General features: G+C 41.3%; 1 protein-coding gene across 5 annotated transcripts in view; it reads left to right on the top strand.

The window, feature by feature from the left end:
- Dip2c (Dip2 acetate--CoA ligase C) overlaps nt 1-21,885 on the top strand; it is a 384,823-nt gene that overhangs the window by 348,571 nt on the left and 14,367 nt on the right. For all 5 annotated transcript variants that reach the window (XM_087590742.1, XM_087590741.1, NM_001415158.1 and 2 more), the window contains 3 exon segments: nt 3,621-3,789; nt 5,946-6,116; nt 16,088-16,149. In XM_087590742.1, coding sequence (XP_087446868.1) covers nt 3,621-3,789; nt 5,946-6,116; nt 16,088-16,149 — 402 coding nt within the window.

Genomic DNA, 21,885 nt, shown 5'->3' with positions numbered 1-21,885 from the left:
ATGGCATATTGACTATAAACATTTACACAAACATTTGAGCAAATCAAATCACACAGAAGATTAAAACATAATAATAATTTAAAGTATAATTTTTCTTTCTTTGAATGTACCCAATCTTCTCATTCTCAAATTACTAACTGCATTGATTCCTCTACTCAAAGGATAAAGTCTGAGAAAGAAATTAGAGGAATGACACCCTTCACAGTAGTCCCAAATAATATGAAATATCTTGGTGTGATTTTAACCAAGCAAGTGAAAGATCTGTATGACAAGAACTTCAAGTCTCTGAAGAACAAAATTGAAGAAGATCTCAGAACAAGATCTCCCATGCAAATGGATTGGCAGGATTAATATAGTAAAAATGGCCATTTTGCCAAAAGTGATCTACAGATTCAATGCAATCCCTATCAAAATTCCTACTCAATTCTTCATAGAGTTAGAAAGAGCAATTTGCAAATTCATTTGGAATAACAAAAAACCTCCAGGATAGTGAAAACTATACTCAACAATAAACGAACTTCTGGGGGAATCACCATCCCTGACCTCAAGCAGTATTAGAGAGTAATAGTCATAAAAACGGTATGGTATTGATACAGAGACATGCAGATAAATCAGTGGAACAGAATTGAAGACCCAGAAATGAACCCACACACCTATCCTATGGTCACTTGATCTTTGACAAAGGAGCTAAAACCTTCCAAGGAGGAAAGATAGCATTTTCAACAAATGGTGCTGGTTCAATTAGAGGTCAGAATGTAGAAGAATGCAAATCGATCCACTCTTATCACCCTGTACAAAGCTTAAGTCCAAGTGGATTAAGGATCTCCACATCAAACCAGATACACTCAAACTAATAGAAAAAAAAGTGAGGAAGAGTCTCGAACACATGGGCACTGGAGAAAATTTCCTGAACAAAACACCAATGACTTATGCTCTAAGATCAAGAATCGACAAATGGGACCTACAAAGCTTCTGTAAGACAAAGGACATTGTCATTAGGACAAAATGGCAACCAACAGATTGGGAAAAGATCTTTACCAATCCTTCAACTGATAGAGGACTTATATCCAAAATATACAAAGAACTCAAGAAGTTAGACTTCAGAGAGCCAAATAACCCTATTAAAAAATGGGATACAGAGCTAAACAAAACCTTCTCAGCTGAGGAATATCAAATGGCTGAAAAGCATCTAAAGAAATGTTCAATATCCTTAGTCATCAGGGAAATGCAAATCAAAACAACCCTGAGATTCCACCTCACACCAGTGAGAATGGCTAAGATAAAAAACTCAGGTGACAGCAGATGCTGGCGAGGATGTGGAGAAAGAGAAACACTGCTCCATTGTTGCTGGGATCGCAAGCTGATACAACCACTCTGGAGGTTCCTCAGAAAATTGGGCATTCCACTACCTGAGGACCCAGCTATACCTCTCCTGGGCATATACCCAAAAGATGCTCCAACATACAACATAGACACATGCTCCACTATGTTCATAGCAGCCTTATTTATAATAGCCAGAAGCTAGAAAGAACCCAAATGCCCTTCAACAGAGGAATGGATTCAAAAAATGTGGTACATCTACACAATGGAGTATTACTCAGCTATCAACAACAATGACTTCATGAAATTCATAGGCAAATGGAATGAACTAGAGGATTTCATCCTGCGTGAGGTAACCCAATCACAGAAAAACTCACATGGTATGCACTCATTGATAAGTGGATATTAGCCCAAATGCTCGAATTACCCAAGATGCAATCCACAGACCACATGAAGCTCAAGAAGAAGGAAGACCAAAATGTGGATGCTCCCACTCCTTCTTAAAAAAGGAGAAAAAAAAATATCCATAGGAGGGGATTTGGAGGCAAAGCTTAGAGCAGAGACTGAAAGTACGGCCATTCAGAGCCTGACCCACATGTGGCCCATATATATACAGCCACCAAAACTAGATAGGATTGATGAAGCTAAAAAGTGTATGCTGAAAGGAACCGGATATAGATCTCTCCTGAGAGAAACATCCAGAGCATGTCCAATACAAAGGTCAATGCTAGCAACAAACCACTGAACTGAGAACAGGGACCCCCTTTGGGGGAATTAGAGGAAGGATTGAAAGAGCTGAAGGGTCTTGCAACCCCATAAGAACAGCAATGCCAACCAACCAGATCTTCCAGGGACTAAACCACTACCAAAGGACTATACATGGACTGACCCAGGGCTCCAACTGCATATGTAGCAGAGAATAGCCTTCTTGGGGGCACCAGTGGAAGGGGATGCCTTTGGTCCTGCCAAGGTTGGACCCCCAGTGCAGGGGAATATCAGGAGGGGCAGTAAGAGTGGTTGATGGGGGTGAAAACAACCATATGGGGGAGAGGAAGAAGGAGGGGGGTCTTATGGACAGGAAACAGGGAAAGGGAATAACATTTGAAATGTAAATAAAGAAATATATCTAATAAAATAAAATTTAAAGAAAAAAGAAAAGGCTACGGCAAAGGTTAGGGTTTGCTATATTTCCACTTCACAAAAATAACTGAAACTTTGAAATGTTTAAATAGAGAGATGAAAATATGCTGCCATTTTTCTTTTGCCATATTCCCTCTACGTGGTTCTCTACATGAAGGATCATGTTTCAAATAAGTTTGTGGGCTTGTCGATTTTTTTCTTTTTTTAAGTTTTATTTATTTTATGAATGAGTGCTTTATCTGCATGTACTCCTGCATGCCGGAAGAGGGCATCAGATCACATTACAGATGGTTGTGAGCCACCATGTGGTTGCTGGGAATTGAATTCAGGACCTTTGGAACAGCAGCCAGTGCTCTTAACCACTAAACCATCTCTCCAGTCCCTCATTTAGTTTTCTTAAATCTCTTGAGCCAGCTGGGCTCTCTTGATTTTTGTTTTCAACTTCTCAAACGAGATTGATCACATTACAAAGAAATGGCTTGTGCTAAGAAGATCACAGGCACACAGACAGAGATATGTCTCTTGATACAACATAACAATGTTGTGGGTTTCATCTATGAATCTTTGTATAAGTAGAATAACTCTTTAAATCTCAGAATATATCTAAGATCTTGTACTATAATAAGTAGGGTCAAGTACTGTTAGTTCACAATGATAAGCAAGCATTAAAAATGGCAGTCTGTGCCCTGTCTCAGTGGTATGTGTGGGGAGAAAAGGGGAAGGAGGAATTGTGGGAGGATTGTGATGGGTACTGGGAGGAGAGAGGAAAGACTGATACTGGGCTGTAAAGTGAATAAATACATTTTTCAAAATGACTGCTTGAACAAGTGCTTATGAATTAAAATTTGCAACCTCATTTTTCTAAGTATACTCTCAAGTATAAAGGTAAGAAATAAGAGTAACGCTGCTTGTCCTTCTGTGTGGTGTTCTGAATGTAATACACTACAGATTGACACATTCAGAAGGTCAAGTGAGTTCTTTTGGCTCTCCTAATTTTTTTTCTTTTATGATTTTCTTAATCTTTTTGTATCTGGATTTTCTACTTATCTTACACATGAGTGTTTCTTACTTGAAGTGTTCCTGTTTCTCAGGTTGAATATTACTGTCTCTTTCCCATCTGCCCTGGGTTCCAGCCCTCATGGCCTGTCTTGTCTCTGCAGTGTATACTCAGGGCACCAGTCCATTCTGATCCCACCTTCTGAGCTGGAGACCAATCCTGCCTTGTGGCTTCTTGCTGTGAGTCAGTACAAAGTCCGGGATACCTTCTGTTCCTATTCAGTGATGGAGCTTTGCACCAAAGGGCTGGGCTCACAAACTGAGTCCCTTAAGGTAAGCATCCCTTCCTAGGGCCTCCAAGGTCACCAGCACTCAGGCTATTCTGGTCTTGAGAAAGGACACTCACACACTTGGTGAGGCATCATAGTCCTTCCAAAGAGCTGACCTGTGATCTGCTTGCAGATTGATGTAGGGAAAAATAAGGTTTTAGGTTTTCCTCATGAATACTTTTCCACTGTCAGATACTAGTAAGAATTGTTAAGTACTTTGTCCTCAATTCCTCTAGTATTGTTTAAAAGATGCAAACTGTCTCTGTTCCTAGCCTGTCTGGTGTTCAAGTAGAAAATGTTTGTGTTATCTTTCCTTTGCTAGAAAGTCCTTATTTGAAGGTCTGCACTGTAACAAAATTCCTTTTGCACCTAAGTGAACAGTGTTTGGGTTTTTACTGCTTTCTTTTTGATATATATTTAGTGAGAACAGTGTTTCCTTCCACTTAAGCTGGGGGAGTTTGATAGACATGTCTCCGTGGTAAGTTAAAGAATCATTAATGGCAAGAGGGAAGATAATGCTATGACCCGCCTTGTTAGTGTTCTGTCCTGCCATTCTCTGCTTGTATGCACAGTGTGTGTCTGCCTCTAGCTGTGCAGGTTGTTTATGTTTCTGTGTGTGCACACAGAGTGAAATAAGGCCTAGCACATTTGTTTCCTTTGAACCTTTTCCTATTTTTCCCAGTGCAATAAAACAAAATAATGTTAAGCTATATAAATGCATTTTTGAAATTACATATTTATATAAGGAAGAGTCCATCTATATTGTTTTACAAAATTGTCAGGTGCTTTTTCATTCGCCTTTTGTGTTGGCGTGTACATAATAATCAGAGCTATCACAATTGGGTGATAACCTTTACATTTCAGTTGACACTTGCCACAGCTCTGTGAATCAGGACATGCTACTGTCCCTTGTAAAGATGAGAAACTTAAATTCAGAGGATTAAGCAACCTTTCTACTCTCATTCCTATACTTAAAGAATTATAGAGATAAATTTGTATTGCTAATTGGAGTTGCTATTATAGCACAGCCTCTTGATAGTCACAGATGAAGTTATTAGTATCCTCCAGAGTTTAATTGTTCCTGTGTAATGTTGTGTATGCAGTTATGGTTAAACATCAGATTTTAGTGTCAGAGTTATCCTGAAGTCTGAGAATGTAGCCCAGTGGTAAGGCACAGTCAGGGATTCTTATGTTATCTCTGCTGTTTGCACAGCTTGCGGGGTCTAGTTTGGGTAGTCCCCGTGTCAACAGCTCTGCTTTAATTCAAGCCAGCATTCCTCCTTGTACACTGTCACCTTCACTTGAGGCCCTTCTGTGCCTGATCTCATCCCTCTCAGCCCAGCCCGAGTGTGACAGCTTCAACCATTCAGTATTGTTGTTTATTTCACAGGATTCCTCCTCCTCTCTGTCTGTATTTGTTAGAGAGAACCTTAGAAATAATCATGGAGATGCACTTGATAATGAAAGTTGGCCAGTGGCTTTTTAAGTCTCTTCAGGTATAAACAGAGACTTGTCACTAGAAAGTTGTCTAAGCACTTTAGTTCTGCCTTTCTTCTTAAACATATTTCCCATATGTGCATTTTTAAAGGTGTGTGTGCACGTATGCATGCTTGAACAAACCATGTTTGCTGGTACCTATGGAGACCAGGAAAAGAGTCTTGGTCCCTTAGAGCTGGGATTAATGGCAGCTGTGAGCCATGAGCTGTGGGTGATGGAACTGAACCTGAGTCCTCGGGAAGAATAGCACACACTTAAGCACTGAGCCATCTTTGTAGCCCCATCATGTGTACATCTTGTCAGTTCATACCCTCCAAAAATGCACACTGGTGCTTTTCTTCCCCAGTGAGTGTGCTTGCCTGCCTTTTCCTTGCCATTCTTGCTACTGCTTCAAACATGCTTTCAATGGTATCTTTACCAGTTTGGGTGTCTATGGTTTTGTCCTGTGTTTGTTGAGCTGGTTGATTGACTTGGCTAGGCTTTTGGGTTTTTGTTGTTGTTGTTGTTGTTGTTGTTTATTCCTCTAAACTCCTCAAATGGTTTACAGAAAGACTTTGGGTACAGTGAAGAGTATTCTTGTGGGATTCTGAGTGAAAGATTGTATAGGTTACACGCAGTTACACATGTTGAAGGCTTAGCTAGTGTCCCTGTTCTTATTTCCAGGCACGAGGACTGGACTTGTCCCGAGTAAGAACCTGTGTGGTTGTGGCAGAAGAGCGTCCCCGAATCGCTCTTACACAGTCCTTCTCAAAGCTCTTTAAGGACTTGGGCCTCCACCCACGAGCTGTTAGCACTTCATTTGGCTGCAGAGTGAACCTGGCAATTTGCTTACAGGTAAGTTTCATTGAAACCATTGAATGCTGTGTCAGAAGACTGAGTCTCAATGCCAGGTGTACAGTGTAGACCTGTTCAGTGAATTTTCCTTGGCAGATGCTTACTTACATTAGACAAATCTCTGGTCGTCACACAGATGTGACTTTTCTGCTTTTATTTGGAGACTTCCTTTCTAGTCATTATTCACATCCCCTACTGTGTCCTGGAATGTTTTAACTTTGACACAGGAGTAGCTCTTGGCCAAAACTGGACTGTCAGACTCACTTCAAAATTAGATAAAAGGAACTACTTATTTCACTACTTTGCAGCCTTCCTAATGCTATGACCCTTTAATACGGTTTCTCATGCTGTGGTAACTGCCAACCATAAAATTATTTTGTGACTACTTCATAAGTGTAATTTTGCTACTGTTGTGAATCATAGTGTAAATATCTGATATGCAGGGTATCTAGTATGCAACCACTGCCCTTCAACACCCAAAGGGGTCACAACCCATAGGTTGAGAATCATTCGCCCATGGCTTGAGAATCATATCTGCAGACAGTAATTTCTGGAGGTAGATTTTTACTATGTTCATCGGTCTTCAAAGTTTCTGTTGCCATAGCAACATAGCAACAAGACTGCATTTCTGTGAAATAGCTGAGAGGAAGGCAGCTCTCTGAAGGAAGCTTTGAATGACAATAGCCAGGGGAATATTGGTGGTTTTCTTTTCTTCATTAGTTTCCTTCACTATTTCCTTCTTTTTTGATGCACTCAACCTGTGAAGCGTGGAGTGACAAGATTAAGATTGCCAAAAATAACACAAAAATAAGCACTTCAAGTCTGTGCCCAGCCTTTACCGGTCCTGGGTGAGTTACAAGGAGTTCCTTGAGCTAGCTCACAGCAAAAGCTGGACTTGCAGTTGCAGGAAGGCACATGGCTTCCAGGCCCCTACCTACAGTGTCCCTGCCATTGAGACTCATGAGGGCAACCACTGCAGTCGTCTGCAACTGGGTAAACCTCAGGAAGCGCGATTGGCTTCTCTGCTGTCCGTTTTAGGTGCTTGGACTTAGCCACTTTGTAAAGGGGTAAATGTGTGCATGTGCTCTCCCCCCGCCACACACACAGAGACAGAGAGACAGAGACAGAGACAGAGACAGAGAGACAGAGACAGAGACACTAGCTTTGAGAATATCAAAGCAAAAAGTAGCTACCAACATTTGTTAAACATTTTTATCTACGTGTTCCCTGTTTTTATCTTCTTTCCTTTCAAATTGACTGTATACTTTTTTTAAATGGAAAAAAGTAAATTTCAAAGCCTGAATTTAATCTTTTTCTAGTGTTGGAGAGTCTTTTTTCTTAGATAAACTGAATATATCCTGTCTTTTTTATTTTAATATTCGACTTTTCAAATTTTTTTCTTTTCTAAAATATGCTAAATGTGAAGGATGTGTTTGTGTGTGTGTGTGTGTGTGTGTGTGTGTGTGTGTGTATACAATGTGCGTTAGCCATAAAGACAAGGGAAATTACATCATTTGCAGGGAAATGCATAAAACTAGATTACCATGTTGAATTAAACAAGCAAGTTTCAAATTAAAGGTAATTATTAAGTATTTCCTTTCCTGTAGAATCTAGATTTGGTTTTTCCCTACAAAAAGGGGAGCATAAAACACAATGGGGTATAATTGGAGGGCAGAGTTAGGAAGAGGAGCAGGTCAAGAGGAAGTGAAAGGGGGTGTGTGTGATAAAAGTATATTGTGAAAAGCATTGTGAAAGGGTCACAGAACTCATTATTTTATTCAGATATGCAGTAATGAAGTTAGTCTCAAGGAGTACTTAGGTCATTTTTTTTAACCAGTTAGCTAATGTTTTCCAAGAAAAGAATAACATCTAATTTTATTTAGAAACAAAATCAGTTTTTTCCTTTTGCCATGTATTGGTTATCATAAATGGTTGCCCTGCTTTCTACCAGAAGCTTGAGGCACAAAGATCCACCTCTCCCAGGGATGCAGTGATTGTGCAATAAAATACTCCCACCTCCTGCTTGGGGTGACACATTATATGAACAGAGCATGTGGTTGGGGTCAGGCTCTTGATCACAGTGATGTTTACAAAATGAGGGAGGGGAAGCAGGAAAGGCATTCCTCATTAGCATTAATTACTGCAAAAGAAGGCAAAGTTCTGTAGTTAGTATAGAAAATTGAGAATTTGCATAGAATGGCATGCAGCGTACATATTTATTAACTTCTGAGTCTTTCAGATGTTTATACGCGTTCCCCTAAATGAACAGTATTTTAAGATGGCTTACAAGAAATGAAGGTAGCATGTAGATCTTTGCCCTGAAATGTCTGACAAATGGGCCCCCACAGCACTGCTTCAGTAAGCAATAAAGAATGCTGAAGAGGGGAGACTTCATCAGAGCTGCCTGCAAGTGGTGTAGGAGTTGCTGGGAATGTTACATTCATAAATCTTTGCCAAGGTGGCTTTCTGGTGATACTGCCCAAGGCATCCCTTCTCCTGTAAGGACTCCTCATCTGCATTCCTTTAAGAACTCCGGATAAACTCTTTAATTAAGAGAGCTAAAGTTGGAGTCAGTTCATTGAACATTGGCTGATGTCCTCTCCGGGATGAGTGGGCATTTCTTCATGTTTTCCCAGGAGAACTTAAGAACATAGAGTTAACATCTCAACTCCAAGGCTTAACTGCGTATGTGCGTTAGGCACACACCTAGTTATTTTTTTCCACCTAAATAGCTACTTATTCGAAAGAATTGTTTACTATGAAACCCTGTAAGATCCAAGAAATAGGAAATCCCTACCTTCTGTGCACCTAGAACCTAGTGGTTATCTGATAATTACATTGTAACAATGCTGAGCAAATGAAATGTTATCTTTATAATGGGAAGCAATGATGTAATTTTAATTTATTTAATCTTATCAGTGTGGCTTCTAACTCGAACTTTACAGTCAGCAATGGTCCTCATTAGGGGTTTGGGAAAATCTTGATGCACTTTTGTATTTTTTCATTTTTCCATATCTTCATTTTCAGCTATCTTTTATTTCCAAATAACTTACTATTAGAAATATCCAGATGTCTGATAGTAGAAACTAACTAAAGTAAATGGTATATAAAGGTAAATGGTACACAAAGGAGAACAGGTTTGTAATCTCTTTCAAGGGCCATTTGGGCCAATGTGCTACAGGATTAACTTCTGTGGAGCTGGGGAGGTAGCCACTGGCTAGAGTAGCATGCACAGCATGTACAGATCCCTGGGCGTTATACCCTGCACTACATAAACATGGTAGCCACACTGTGACCCCAGCTCTTGAAAAGAGTAGGCATGGGATGGAGTTCAAGGCTATCCTTGCCCCGTATTGTGTTGAGACCAGCTCGGGATATAATTTTATTTTCAAAAAAACCTTCTAATTTTAAAAAAAAAGTCGGAGTGTGCGTGTGTGTGTTTTGTTTTTTTTTTAAATCTCTTTGAAAAGAATCAACAAATGCTCCATTTCTAGCTTCACTTCCCAGCAGGCTGTGGGGCGGCGACTCATAGCTCACACGCATTAAAGCTTCTCTAGTTCAGAAAGATGGTCATTCTGTGCCCTTACCGACCTCTATCCTAGACACTAGCCCGTGACAAAGTTCTTACTTTCTCTATATTTCTGTCAGTGAGATAAACTGTCAACACAAAGATCTACCTGCCTCCCACTCTAGCAAATGGTAATCTCATTTGTTGGTGAGAATAAAAGGATCAAGAGTGCCTTGGCGATGAGAAGTGTTTGGACAGGTGCTGGTTGACAGCACAAGCAAGAAGGCCTGTGGGAAGTGATAGCAGTGGAGGGGCTACAAAAGCCTTGGCCCCTGGTCCCTGGAGACATTCACATTCTGTTATGTTGTATGAAGCTGTGTGACAGAGCTGTTTACAAACATCATCTGGAAGGCAGAAAACGTTATCACTTCCTGTGATATTTCTGTTTAGAACAGGACACAGTGCAAAATAAAGTGTGAGGAAGGTCAGTGTGCGAATGGAAACATAAAAAGCCAAGACACTCTTGAGGTTTTCCCCCTTCTGCCTAAATGGTTAAGGTGATGAAGAAGGTGAGGCTTCTCTTTGAAGAACCAGCATCGCTGGCGTGCACAAACACTGGTGTATCAGGAGGACTGTGAACTGTCAGTTGATTGGCTATTTCTTTCTAGTGGCTTTCTTCCCATCTAATCACCGTCCCATATCCCTTCAGCACACTGAGATTCTGAGATTCTGGGTAATCAGCTAGTTACAGTGAGGAGACTTAATCTCTCTGAGACAGTACTTAAGCAGATTAGAAAGGGAGCCTCATCCATGTGTGTCTAGGCTTTAAATGCCTATTCCTTAGGGACAGTGTTTTGTGAAATTAGTGGTGTCATTTGTGAAACCAGTGGAGTTTCCTAGCCTTTTAGGTTTCTATGTACCTTATAAATTTGGGGGTTTTTTTTTGTTTTTGTTTTTTTTTTTTGTTTTTTTTTAATTACAGACCAAAAGGTCTCCACAGTGCCTTGAATACTCAAAGATGAAATCATGCAATTTTTTCTAGTGCTGAACAGACATGGGTAGATACCATTTAAAACACATCTGAGAGAGCTGGGGTGACAACTTAGTTTTAAAATGCTTGCCTTGAGAGGACCTGAGTTCAAATCCTAAACCTATATTATAAAGGAGCCCAGGTCTGGTATACACACTTGAAATCCCAGCACCTAAGAGGTAAAACAGAGGCGAATTTTAGAGCCCAATCACCAACCAAGCCAGTGAGGTATCTGAGGAACAATACTTGGTCTACATGGGCACATCTATAATTGTATATACAATATACATATTCAAATATAGCAGATAGTGTGCCTGTCTATAGTTTAAAGCAGCCAGAGAAATGACTCAGTGGATGAAGGGGCTAACTGTCGAGAACAATGACCAGAGTTGGATACCTAGAAACCTTGTGGTGGAAGGAGAGACCCCACAGGTTGTCCTCTGACCTGTACACACACACCAAGGCACATGTACAGCATTCTCCTCCCTGTACCAATTATAATTAAATATATGCAGCTCTAAAGTTAAACTTCAGAAGGAATAAATTAGGGATTTGTTTTTATTTTACAAACCTGTTCTCCTGTGGTACCCAGCTGTTTTTACTGCCCGGCCTCATACCCCTCTTCACCGTGGTCAGTCTCATGTTGAACACCTCTCTTTTATGGAGTCATCATGCCCTTGCTTACTGAGACTTTATCTACAATAGTCCATGGCCATCCACCATCACGTAGCAGAGGCTGTATCCTATTCCGGGTCCCTTCTGCTTCCTTTCCTTGCTCTACACTTCTGTCATGTCTTCTGTTAGTAGCTGTGCTAGGGCACAGCTTCTCTAATGACCCTCTTTGGGCCACCACACTGTCACGGGTGCTGATGCTGTCACTTTGGAGTACAAACAGGTTTCTGAAAAGTGCTGGAACCGGAGTCATCGCACCATCAACCCTATGCATTCAACAGAAGTTACAGCCACTAAATGAGTACTTTTCTTGGTCAGAGTTTACTGCCCATATAAAAAGCGCATAGCACATCTGAATTTCCTCCAAAATGACCTTACAGGATGAATCTGCTTCAAGTAAATTGTACTTAAAGAGAAAATGGACATCCAAGCTTTGCTTTGAAAGAAAACACAGAGTGTTTTTAACAAATACATCAACATCAAGCCCTTTGATTAGGGCAGCTGCTAGTTAGACCCTCCCATACATAAGAAGGATAAAGTTTAATCATTGATTTTTATGATGAGAGAAAGGCCTGGAAAGGTTAAATAGACTTTGCTAATTAACAGAGCTATCTAAGAATAAGCCACTTGTCACCTTTAAGATTGACAATTTCTCAGAATCTTGAACTATTAAAATTACATAATTTTCATTTGTTGAATTGATGATGAAAAGTAGACATTGGAAATATCAAATTACTACTTTAGTGTTTAATTAACTTTAGTGTCAGATTTTTTTGTTTTGGTTTGTTTGTTAGAAACAGGGTCTCACTTTGCCGCTCTGGCTCCTGGAACTCAGGCTGGTCTCCTAGCTCTCAGAGATCTGCTTGCCTCTGCCTCCGAAATACAGGGATTGAATGTGTGTACCACTGTCCCCAGTTTAACATCATTTTCTACAGTACCATTATAAACATTGTCATTGTTTATTATTATTATTATTTTATTATTTATTATTTTTTTATTTATTATTTTTATTATTATTAACCTATCTTGGGAACAGTTTCCCATCGCTTTGACAGCTATTTAGAGCAAAGAAACTCTCTCTCTGCATTAGCTATATAATATAAAAAGTAGCATCCTCTTTTCATTAAAGGAAGAGAAGGAAAAACAATGTCCTTCCGTCTCCCAAAGGAGGCTTCAGATATTTTCTCATTAAGGGGACAAGCCCTGAAATGTGAATGCTGATGGTTTTATTACGTAGGATAAGATGAGTGATTTATCTGAGTGAAAAGCTTGTTTATAAATAAATAACTTTGTAGAATTAAATCAATAGTAAAAGTTCTAGTCAACCTTAAATCTTGAAAACCCCACAAAGAGAAATACAGTCATCACAGTGATAGAACTAAGAGTCCTTGGTCATTAAAGAGAAAAAACCGGACTGCTCAGAGGGCAGTATAGCTCTCTCAGCATAAAACAAATAGCTGTAATAAGAGATTAATTAATTTGAGCTTTCAAGCCACTTGTTTTCCTCTGCCATGTTCTTAAATGAGAGAAGTAAAAATAAAGTGTTGTCAGGGATTTCTGTGTGCTCTGGGGAGTTAGTCACTGGCGGCTACAACTTTCTGCTTCCTGCTGCTATATGTTGTCCTTAATAATTAATACTCCAGTCTGAGCTCTCGGAACCTGTATTCTCTGTCATTTGACTTGTTCTTCATTGCAGTCAAGAAAAGTTCTGAGTTTAGACTGTGCCTTTTACCCACAGCCTGGCTAAAAGTTTTAAGCTATTAATATCAAATAGATATCTAAGTTTGATCCAGTGTGTCCCGTGCTAGACATTCATTCCAACATTCCATTACATGGTTACTTTATTTAAACAACACACAGCGCACCTGTGAAGTAAGTATGTCATTCCCATATGGCACGGCAGGACTGAGCATGTCACCCAATACCTGATGCAGGCCAAGTGGTCATCAATGCAATGTAGGCACTTGGCCCTGAAGTTCTGTCCTAATTCAGTCATCCAAGTAAAACTGATCTTATGAGGCTTCACTCAAGTAGTAGGAAGGGTTCCACAGGTCCCTGAACCCCAAAGTCTGTTTGTATGACAGTTATCAGACTTTGCCAGCCTGAGTGCTCATACGTGCTCCCTCTGAAGGGAGGCATTCACTGGGCCGGAGGGAGGAAGTCAAGCTTAGTGTTGATGTGGTCTTTTCAGAAGGGTCCTCTCAAAAGAAAAATACATAGTATATTAACAAATGGGCCATGTTCCAGTGAAACATTTCAAAACCAGGCAAGGTGGTCTTTGGCTGGTTCCTGTAAGTCTCATTCCATTTAACAGCTTGACAGCTGATGATACAGACTGGCAGATTACAGGCCAGTGAATTAGATAGATTTTTCACTATCTTTTGAAATTTGCCTGTCCCACCCTAACTCTCCCTTTAAAAATTAGACTTTTTTTTTAAAGACAGGTTTTTTTATAACTTAGGCTAATGTCAAACTCAGTGTGTAAAGAAAGAAGGGAGCAAGTATTCAGTTTAGGAGCCTGGAACTTGATGCCTTCATACCTCAGAAATGCATATTTGATGCTTTTGTTTTACTAATCTTTGAATAGGATGAGAAGCTATAACTGTACATGTAAAGACTTCTCCTCCCTGTTGTGAAAAACTTACAATTAAGGAGATGAAGAGGTTAAGAGCATGCGGAAGGCATGAGTTTGGTTCCCAGCACCCACGGTGGGCAGCTCGCAATCTCCTCCAGGGAGATCTGACACCTGTGTCCCCCGTGAGTGCCCACATTCAGAGGCACAGACACACATGCACACACATCTCTTAAAAACTGTCTTGATGAAGTCATTAGAGTGAGCCATTGCAATATAGACTTTGAAGTGTCATTGGAAAGAGAAAACGGAAAGCACCTTAAAGTCACTTTTGAGATGCACTGTCTACCTTACTGATAAAGGTCCTGGGACAGTTTACATGCCATAGCCTATCCTCTATTTCTCTTTTGTGCTGTGTGGATGTGTTGACATCTTTTCAGTTTTTTCCCCCATCTTTAACAGTATAGTGGTTAATTTTAATGGTCTCCATATTTAACATTGTTTTGATCTTGTTTTTACTTTGTTCTCTGCTTTCTGCATTCTTCCCCACCCCATCCTTCCCTTTTCTTCATCCCATTCTTAATTGTTGCGTTGTTCTGTGTGTCTTTCTCCTATTTGTGTCCTTCCTGCCCGTCGGCTTGGTATATTCTCCTTTCTTGTCCCCACGCTCTTGCTGCTTGTAGCCCCACAGGCTGTGGACACTGGCCGAGCAGGTAGGGGACTTTTCTGTTCATCACACCAGCATACACCCACCTCCTTACCTCCTGCCACTCCGGCTTCCAGCACTGAGACAAGCTGCAAGTGCAATGAAGAGATTGACAGGTGGTCTATAGGCCTGTGGCTTGCTTGGTACCACCTAGAGTAGCAGCACCCAGATGGTGTCACCATGAGTGTGATCCCTGTTCCTTGGCTGATTGGCTCTACTTCCATTTTCTACCATCCCCCACTTCTCAGGACCTGTGCTAGGCCTTGCTGGTTTTAGTTGACCACATATGGTTACGAATCTCACATTGTACATTTCACCAGACAGTGTTTCTCCATCTGTTGCTCTGTAGCACAGCTCCACTGAATAATTATAAGGTGGAAAGAACACTGTTGGCAACTGTTGTCACTGTGAGCACTGTGTCTCCCTACTCACAGTGGTGGACCCCAGTGATCACTATCCCTGACTGTTGTAACAAAAAGGTGATGATTTGTTGTTTTAGACAGGGTCTCACCCTGTAGCCCTAGCTGACCTGCAACTCAAGAGTACCCACTTGCATCTGCTCCTGCTTCCTGAGCACTGGGATTGAAAGCCTAAGTCACCATACCCAGCAAAGCTGTTATTGTTCTTATTTTTATATTTATACATACTTTGGTACAAAATTGAGATTCTTAAAGAAATATAGTACAGTTAAGTAAATTCTGAAAGGCAAAACTTTCCCCACCCCTCTTATGTCTGTTGTGTTTGCCATGTTTTTTAATCTTCTAATCATTACCTATCTCATATGTAAAATGTTGTATCACCTCAATAATACATGCCTTCCTTGAGCAGAGGCCATTGGTCAGAAGACAGCCCAGTATATTTTTAGAAGGTCTTTATGATGCCAAGATGAATGTCTGGACTGCTGTGTTAAAGCTCAGTGTACTTACTGCTCAGTTGATTTAGAGAAGCATAGAACCTCCCTGACTTATGTCACAGACAGAAATAACCTTCTGAGGCTAGAGGCACAAGCGGGATTACAAGGAACAAAATAATTATCTCTTGTATCTTCCTCCTCAATCTGTCAGCTCCTGTCATGCTTATGCTTCAGTATCTTAAGGTCTAAAAATAGCCTTTCTGAATTCATGTAGTGAAAATTTCTGAGCAAGAGACACTTCATATCCTGGCAACCCGCTTTTGCAGCCAAACTTTTCCTAGTAAAACATGTTGTCTACATGTTCCTCCCTGCATTCTTATTATACATGCATGGCTGGGGTCAAGCTTTGTGATGGGCCAGTGTGATCCTAAGGTGTTACTTTGGAAATTTAGATGATAAATCAGATGTTAGAAGGCTGCTTGGAGAGCTACAGGTTTAGCGCCATTAGTCTGTGGGGTTGTTTGTCCAGCTTGAGGCTTTTACCAAGCAAATGCCTACGGCTAGGAGAGCTTATATAGACACAGCTTCTTTCCATGCACACAGGTTAACCACATGTGTTGTTGTTCACAGGGGACATCAGGACCTGACCCCACCACTGTCTATGTTGACATGAGAGCCCTGAGACATGACAGGTATGCGTTCTCTCTTCTTTCCTCCTTTCCTCCATTGTGGGTGACCCAACAAGTATGTGTCCTGGTTAACCAAGAGGTGAAAGTAGCCACGTTTACTTGTTTAAACTACCATTACATGGAGAAAGTGTGTGGCTGAGAACGATGGCTAAAACTTTACAGATAAAATCCTGGGAGAAGAGAAGTCTCTAAAAGTCGTGGTCATCTCAGATTCCATTCTGCATGACGATATATGTCAACATTCCAGCTACATTTCTACATGAGGGACGTATACATTTGCACCTTATGTTGGTGTTTTTATGAAACAGTTAAAGTAGAAATGAATTTACCTTTTCTGCAAAGCTACCAAACAGATTTTTAAATGGGATTATTGGTGTGTGCCCATTTGTGTTTTTATATTATGTCTCAGGAAGACAAGGCAGGGGGCCACACAACATACGACTTTTTGGCAGAAGCCCTACCTCGACTAGAAGAATCTATTGAGATGTCCAAGAGGAAAGAAAAAATGTTGTTATTATCAGTTATGATATAATGTTATGATATTATCATCAGTTCTTCCCATTGAAATGGCTTATGGTCTGCTTGGTGGCCATGGAAATGCTACAACATTGTTGTTGTGTGGTGTGCAGATATAAGCATAGATGGGTGTACTTCACAGGTGGTTACTTTCACACGAATGTGTTGCTGTACACCCCGTAGCATGTTGTTTACCCTGTGTTTTCTAGAAGTTCACTCATCTATCAAAACTTGTACTACATGGGAAAAAACTCAAAGAGTGTTTGTGTGGTTAGGGAGAGGATGAGAGCATGGGTGGCCTGCCTGACCAAGAAGACAGCTGAAACAGGAACCATCTTCTGGGCAGACTGACAAGGAATCCAAATCTGTTGGCCAGGTGAAACATGCCACTTCAGGAGACCAGGGTAGTCACCACTCCCTACTCCCACAAGGCTTTGCGCACCCTTCCCAATATTGGCCCATATCTGGAGCCTTTTCTGATATGCTGCCAAGTAATTGGTAGAGATAAGGGACTGTTCATGCCCTGCAGCTCATGGAATTCGTACTAAAATAGCAGCACCAATCAGAAGCCAGCAACATATGCCTGGCCTGCATGATTCTGCGTTAGACTCTCACCTGATCACAGATATTAGAGGCTGTGTCATTAAAGTCCCTTACATGGTGGCTAGGGACCAATGAAAATGACTTTCCCCTCGCCACTGTCCTCTACAGAATCAGGTTCTGGATGCTCAGAGTTCAATCTGGAGCACTTTCTAAGCTCAGAACCAGCATTGGAAGGACAAAATAAGTTGTCCCAGGGTCAGAGGTGAGGGTGCCCAAGTGGGAGCCTCTGCATCTGAATTCAAATCCACTTAACTGTAAACCTTACTGAACAATAATGTCTCGTTTGTATACCTTACCGAAAGAGTGCCCGTGCTAGTGACCCTCCAGGAAATCTGCCCTCCCACTGTCCTCCCAAATCCAGAAAGATCAGAGTTCTCAGTGCACTGTGGTTGGATATCCTCCTGGGTTATGAGTATCTGGGCAATTGGGGAAAGCCTAAAATTGGATCTGGGGATTTTCTTTTGAGAAAAGACAGACTGTCTCAAAAACTATCTTTACCTGTTAATATTTTAACCCAGTTGTCTTCATTGTGACAAATCTTCATACAGAAAGGGCAGCGTGTGGGGAAACAGCTATGACTAAGGGTGTATAGTGGGTGGTGAGTGATCATATTTACCATTCGATCAGTCCTGTATTGCTGGAAAGAGCAGCAGGCCTGGGTCAAAGATGAATCCTTTCCAATCACTCAATTCTATGATCTTAACTAAGGCCTTCTGAATCATGCTTGTGTCCTAATTTCAAGTCAGTAATAATAGTCTTCCTGGCCTAGGCTGCTTTGCACATTAAAATAATTTTACAAAGAGACATGACAGTAAGCGTACTGGAAATTGCTCCAGGGTCATGTGTCATTAAACTTCACTGAATAATGTCATCAGTTGTGATGATCATAAATGATCTTGCCCTTGATGGACTTCTAGGCCACAACTTCTCAGGCTACCTTAAAGTGAAGGGTTGTGTCCGAGCAGTCACCAGGCCTCCCATCAGCATGGTGGACGGCCCAGGTATCATCATAGAGCTTGGATATGATGCAGTGTTGTTTCCCTGAAATAACCAGTTCTCTTCTATAGTAGAGAAAAACTGAGGATTATTCCTGAGTCACCAGAATATCTCTCGGGATCATACCCTCCACCTTCTTCACCCAGGCCTGCTTCAGGCCTTTTCAGTCTGCTCTGTCTGGTTGAGGTACCTGCTACTCTTTCTCTGCCCCAGCAGCTCTTTCCCACAGTGTGGGGCTCTCCTTAAATTCCCACTGCAGGATGTGAGTGAGTGCTTGAGACCCTCAAGTTGACTGAGGTATCTCTTCAGCCACTCTACACTTTATTTTTCAAGATAATAGGAATTTACAATGTTCCTGCTTGCCTGGCCTGCTGTAGAAATCTGTTCTGCCCACCTCACTTCATCTGTCTAGGCCCCTTTTCCTTGGCCTGTTGCACAGAATCTCATTCTCATCCTCATCCCTCATTTATAGTCAGTGGAGGTCCACCTTCCTGATATCCAGACACAGCCCCATCTGCATCCTCTGCATCCTCCTATGGTCGGTGTTCTCCAATGGGTTTTCCCTCAGAGCCTTTGAGAATCTGATACTGTCATTCTCAGCTCAAATACTGCACCCTCCCCACAGAAGTCACCTCTTCCTAGAAGAAAATAGTACCCAGGTTTTACATCTTCAGCATTACTTTTGACCTTGACTGACAAAGGTAAAGTGCAACTTGTATTGCAGCTCCTATGACATAGGGTTCCAGGTTCAGACAGGTCTGAGTCAAGATTTCCCTGCTTATGACAAGGTGTAAGCTCTGGGGTCTCAAGTTCCCTATGCTTAGCATGGGCACAATAAAATGAGTCTTTGTGGGTACCTGGAATTGCCAGAGGAAAGAAGAACTTGAGGTTCTTAGGGTACTTGAAACTTGCTGGGACCCTTGCTGTACAGAGAGAGGGTAGAGATTTCTAGTAGTGATAATAAGTTTTCCCTGTAGAGGACCTAGTATCCCAGTCCACAGCACCAACAGCTGGAAGGCAGGGAGACAGAGTTCTCGTAATTCTTCTGGTGTTCCTATGAAAGTAGGGTAGTTGTCTTCTCATTACACCTATGTGAGTTCTGTCATAAGGATTAATTACTTTACCAATTGGTTTAATGGGACATTCACTTGGGAGTGTCAAGATACCTGCCCAATTATCACTTAATTAACCTGGGGGAGCTTAGTTTGCCAGTATGCTATGAATGCACCGTGAGTGAAAGAAGGGAAGAGGACAGATAGGTGCAAACTAGCTCAGAGATTGAGATCAAGATCTCAGTAGGCCCACCCTTTAGAAGCAAGGAATTAAATAGATTCATTAACCACATCTGCTTGGTGTTAGGCCTCTGTCTTTAATACCCATTTTATTCTTGTAGCCCCAATGTTAGGGATTTGGCAATCAGTGTTTGTAGCCAGGTTGCCATGGAGAAAATTTCTGCCTCACATAATGAGGATACATAGTCCTCCAGTCTCCAGAATAAATTTAGTTCCCACATATACAAAAGAAAAAATGTTCAGGGGCTATTTGAGAATTGTTATTAATTTTAAAGGTATTATTTACTGTGTATTTAAAATGAATTCATAGTTACTTGATCTTTCAGTTTGATCTTTTCTTAAGCACTTGAATTGTTTCATCTTTAAGTAGAAAAGAAAAATATTCCTCATATATTCCACGACTCAGTTTTAGTGGGTTGTCAGATCTTAGCCCAGTATTATTATGAAGATCTAGACTCCATCCTGGAGTGTAACCTGAAGTCATGATTAGAGGGTATGGCTAGAGCAGTATGAATTCTAGTGCTGTGGGTGTAGGTCAGTTAGAGCATCTGCTTAGCTTAACAGATAAGACACCCTGTATGCCATGCCTAGCACTGTATAAACTGGAGGAAGTGCCACATGCCAGTAACCCCAACACTGGGGAGGTAGATGTAGGGAGACCAGAAAAGTCAGCTACAGAACAAGTTGATATTAGCCTGGGCTTTATGAAAACCATCCTGGGAGGAAGTCAGGCAGGAAGGAATGAAAGAAAAGCATGGATTCTAGAGTAATTGCAACCTGATGAATAACTGGATATCAAGATTCCTAACAGCAGTGGACAGAAAAAAGGCATCTCAGTGGGTTTATATTAGTCAGCAGCGCAGTAGGAGAAGCAAGGGTAAAATCTAAGACACTTATTGGCCCAGGGACTCGTATGCTAGCTTGGGCCCTGGTGTGCATTATGTGAGTGGCTTGAGTTCTGCATGTGCATGTGTGTGGTGTGATGTAGGCGTGCTGTACATGTGCACTTAAGATCATGTATGCTGGAGGGTATTATGTACTGAAAACATAAGAGCATCTGGTAGTGTGTTATCCAGGTGGTACATATATGCCCATGATTGTAAAAAGGTGCAACAAGCAAATGAGGACTTCATGTGTGTAAGGGTGTGTGTATGTGTATGTATGTTGTTCCTGTTAGTGTGTTCAGAGTATCGTGTTTGTTGCATACACACAGGTATGTTTTGTGTATGTGTGTGCTCATGCTAACATGAATTTGGGATTCTTTACTTTTCCAAATATATTCTGGGATTTTCTGGGAATTGTACAATTACAAAGTGATTTGACATCATTGTCAACTTCAGCCAGAGGAACAATAAGATCCCAGATCAAGAATGGTACAAAACACAGAGCAGTGTGACCACCCATGTACAATTGTTAGGAAAGTCATCTGTCAGAGGTCACTGTCTCGTAAAAATGAGTGTGCTGTACCCATTGCCCAGCTCCTAACTGGGAGAGCTGTAGGTCATAGCAAGTTGACAACAAGACTATGGCCCCAATGCCTCTTCTATCTGCTTTTTCCTTCTCCCATGGCCCTTGCCAAGTCTTTATCAGGCATGTAGGATTGGAGGCCTTATGCCTTCCATGTCTTAGAGGAATATGGGATAAAGCTTAGGAAGGGAAGATCTCTTATAATCTGCTCCCAGCTCTGTTTTTTTCCCCAGGTACAGTTCCAACCTGTGTTTTCTGTTCAAGTGCTTGAAAACACTCACTTTCTCTTTGTGTGAACAAAAATTGTCAAAAAGTCGGGCAGGATGACACATGTTTATATTATCAGCTCTGAGAAGCCAGAGACAGTGGATCTCTGGAGCTCTCTGGCTACTTGTGCCTACTTAGCAAGTTCCAGGCCAGTGAAATTATCTGACTGAAAAATATAAAGTAGAAGGTGTTGACCTCTGGCCTCACACACACACACACACACACACACACACACACACACACACACACACACACACACTGCTTTGCAGGTAAGTGAATAGTATCTAATCCTTGTTTAACTGGTGAGAAGGAAAAATGAGCAGTAAAGATCACAAAGCCTGAAAGATGGAGCCCCAGGAAGGACAATGAGACAGCTCAGGACATGGTCAGTCAAGGTCTTCTCAGCAGTCTCCAGACCAGCTTACTGTTAACTATGCTGTAGACCCAAACCATGCTCCTTCTGTTTCTCACCTCAGGCACTCTTAGTTTAGTAGGCCAACTGTGTCTAGTGAATCCAGAGAACCCTGCCTTCCTCAACATCATGTCAACATTCAAGCATAACTATACCAACTGCAGGCCTAACGGTCACACTTGGGCC

Source organism: Rattus norvegicus, chromosome 17 (genome assembly GCF_021556685.1).
Source record: "Rattus norvegicus strain SHRSP/BbbUtx chromosome 17, alternate assembly SHRSP_T2T, whole genome shotgun sequence".
In the NCBI taxonomy this organism is placed as follows: Eukaryota; Metazoa; Chordata; class Mammalia; order Rodentia; family Muridae; genus Rattus; species Rattus norvegicus.
The sequence above is the reverse complement of the archived record's forward strand: the minus strand, read 5'-3'. Positions and strand labels throughout refer to the sequence as shown.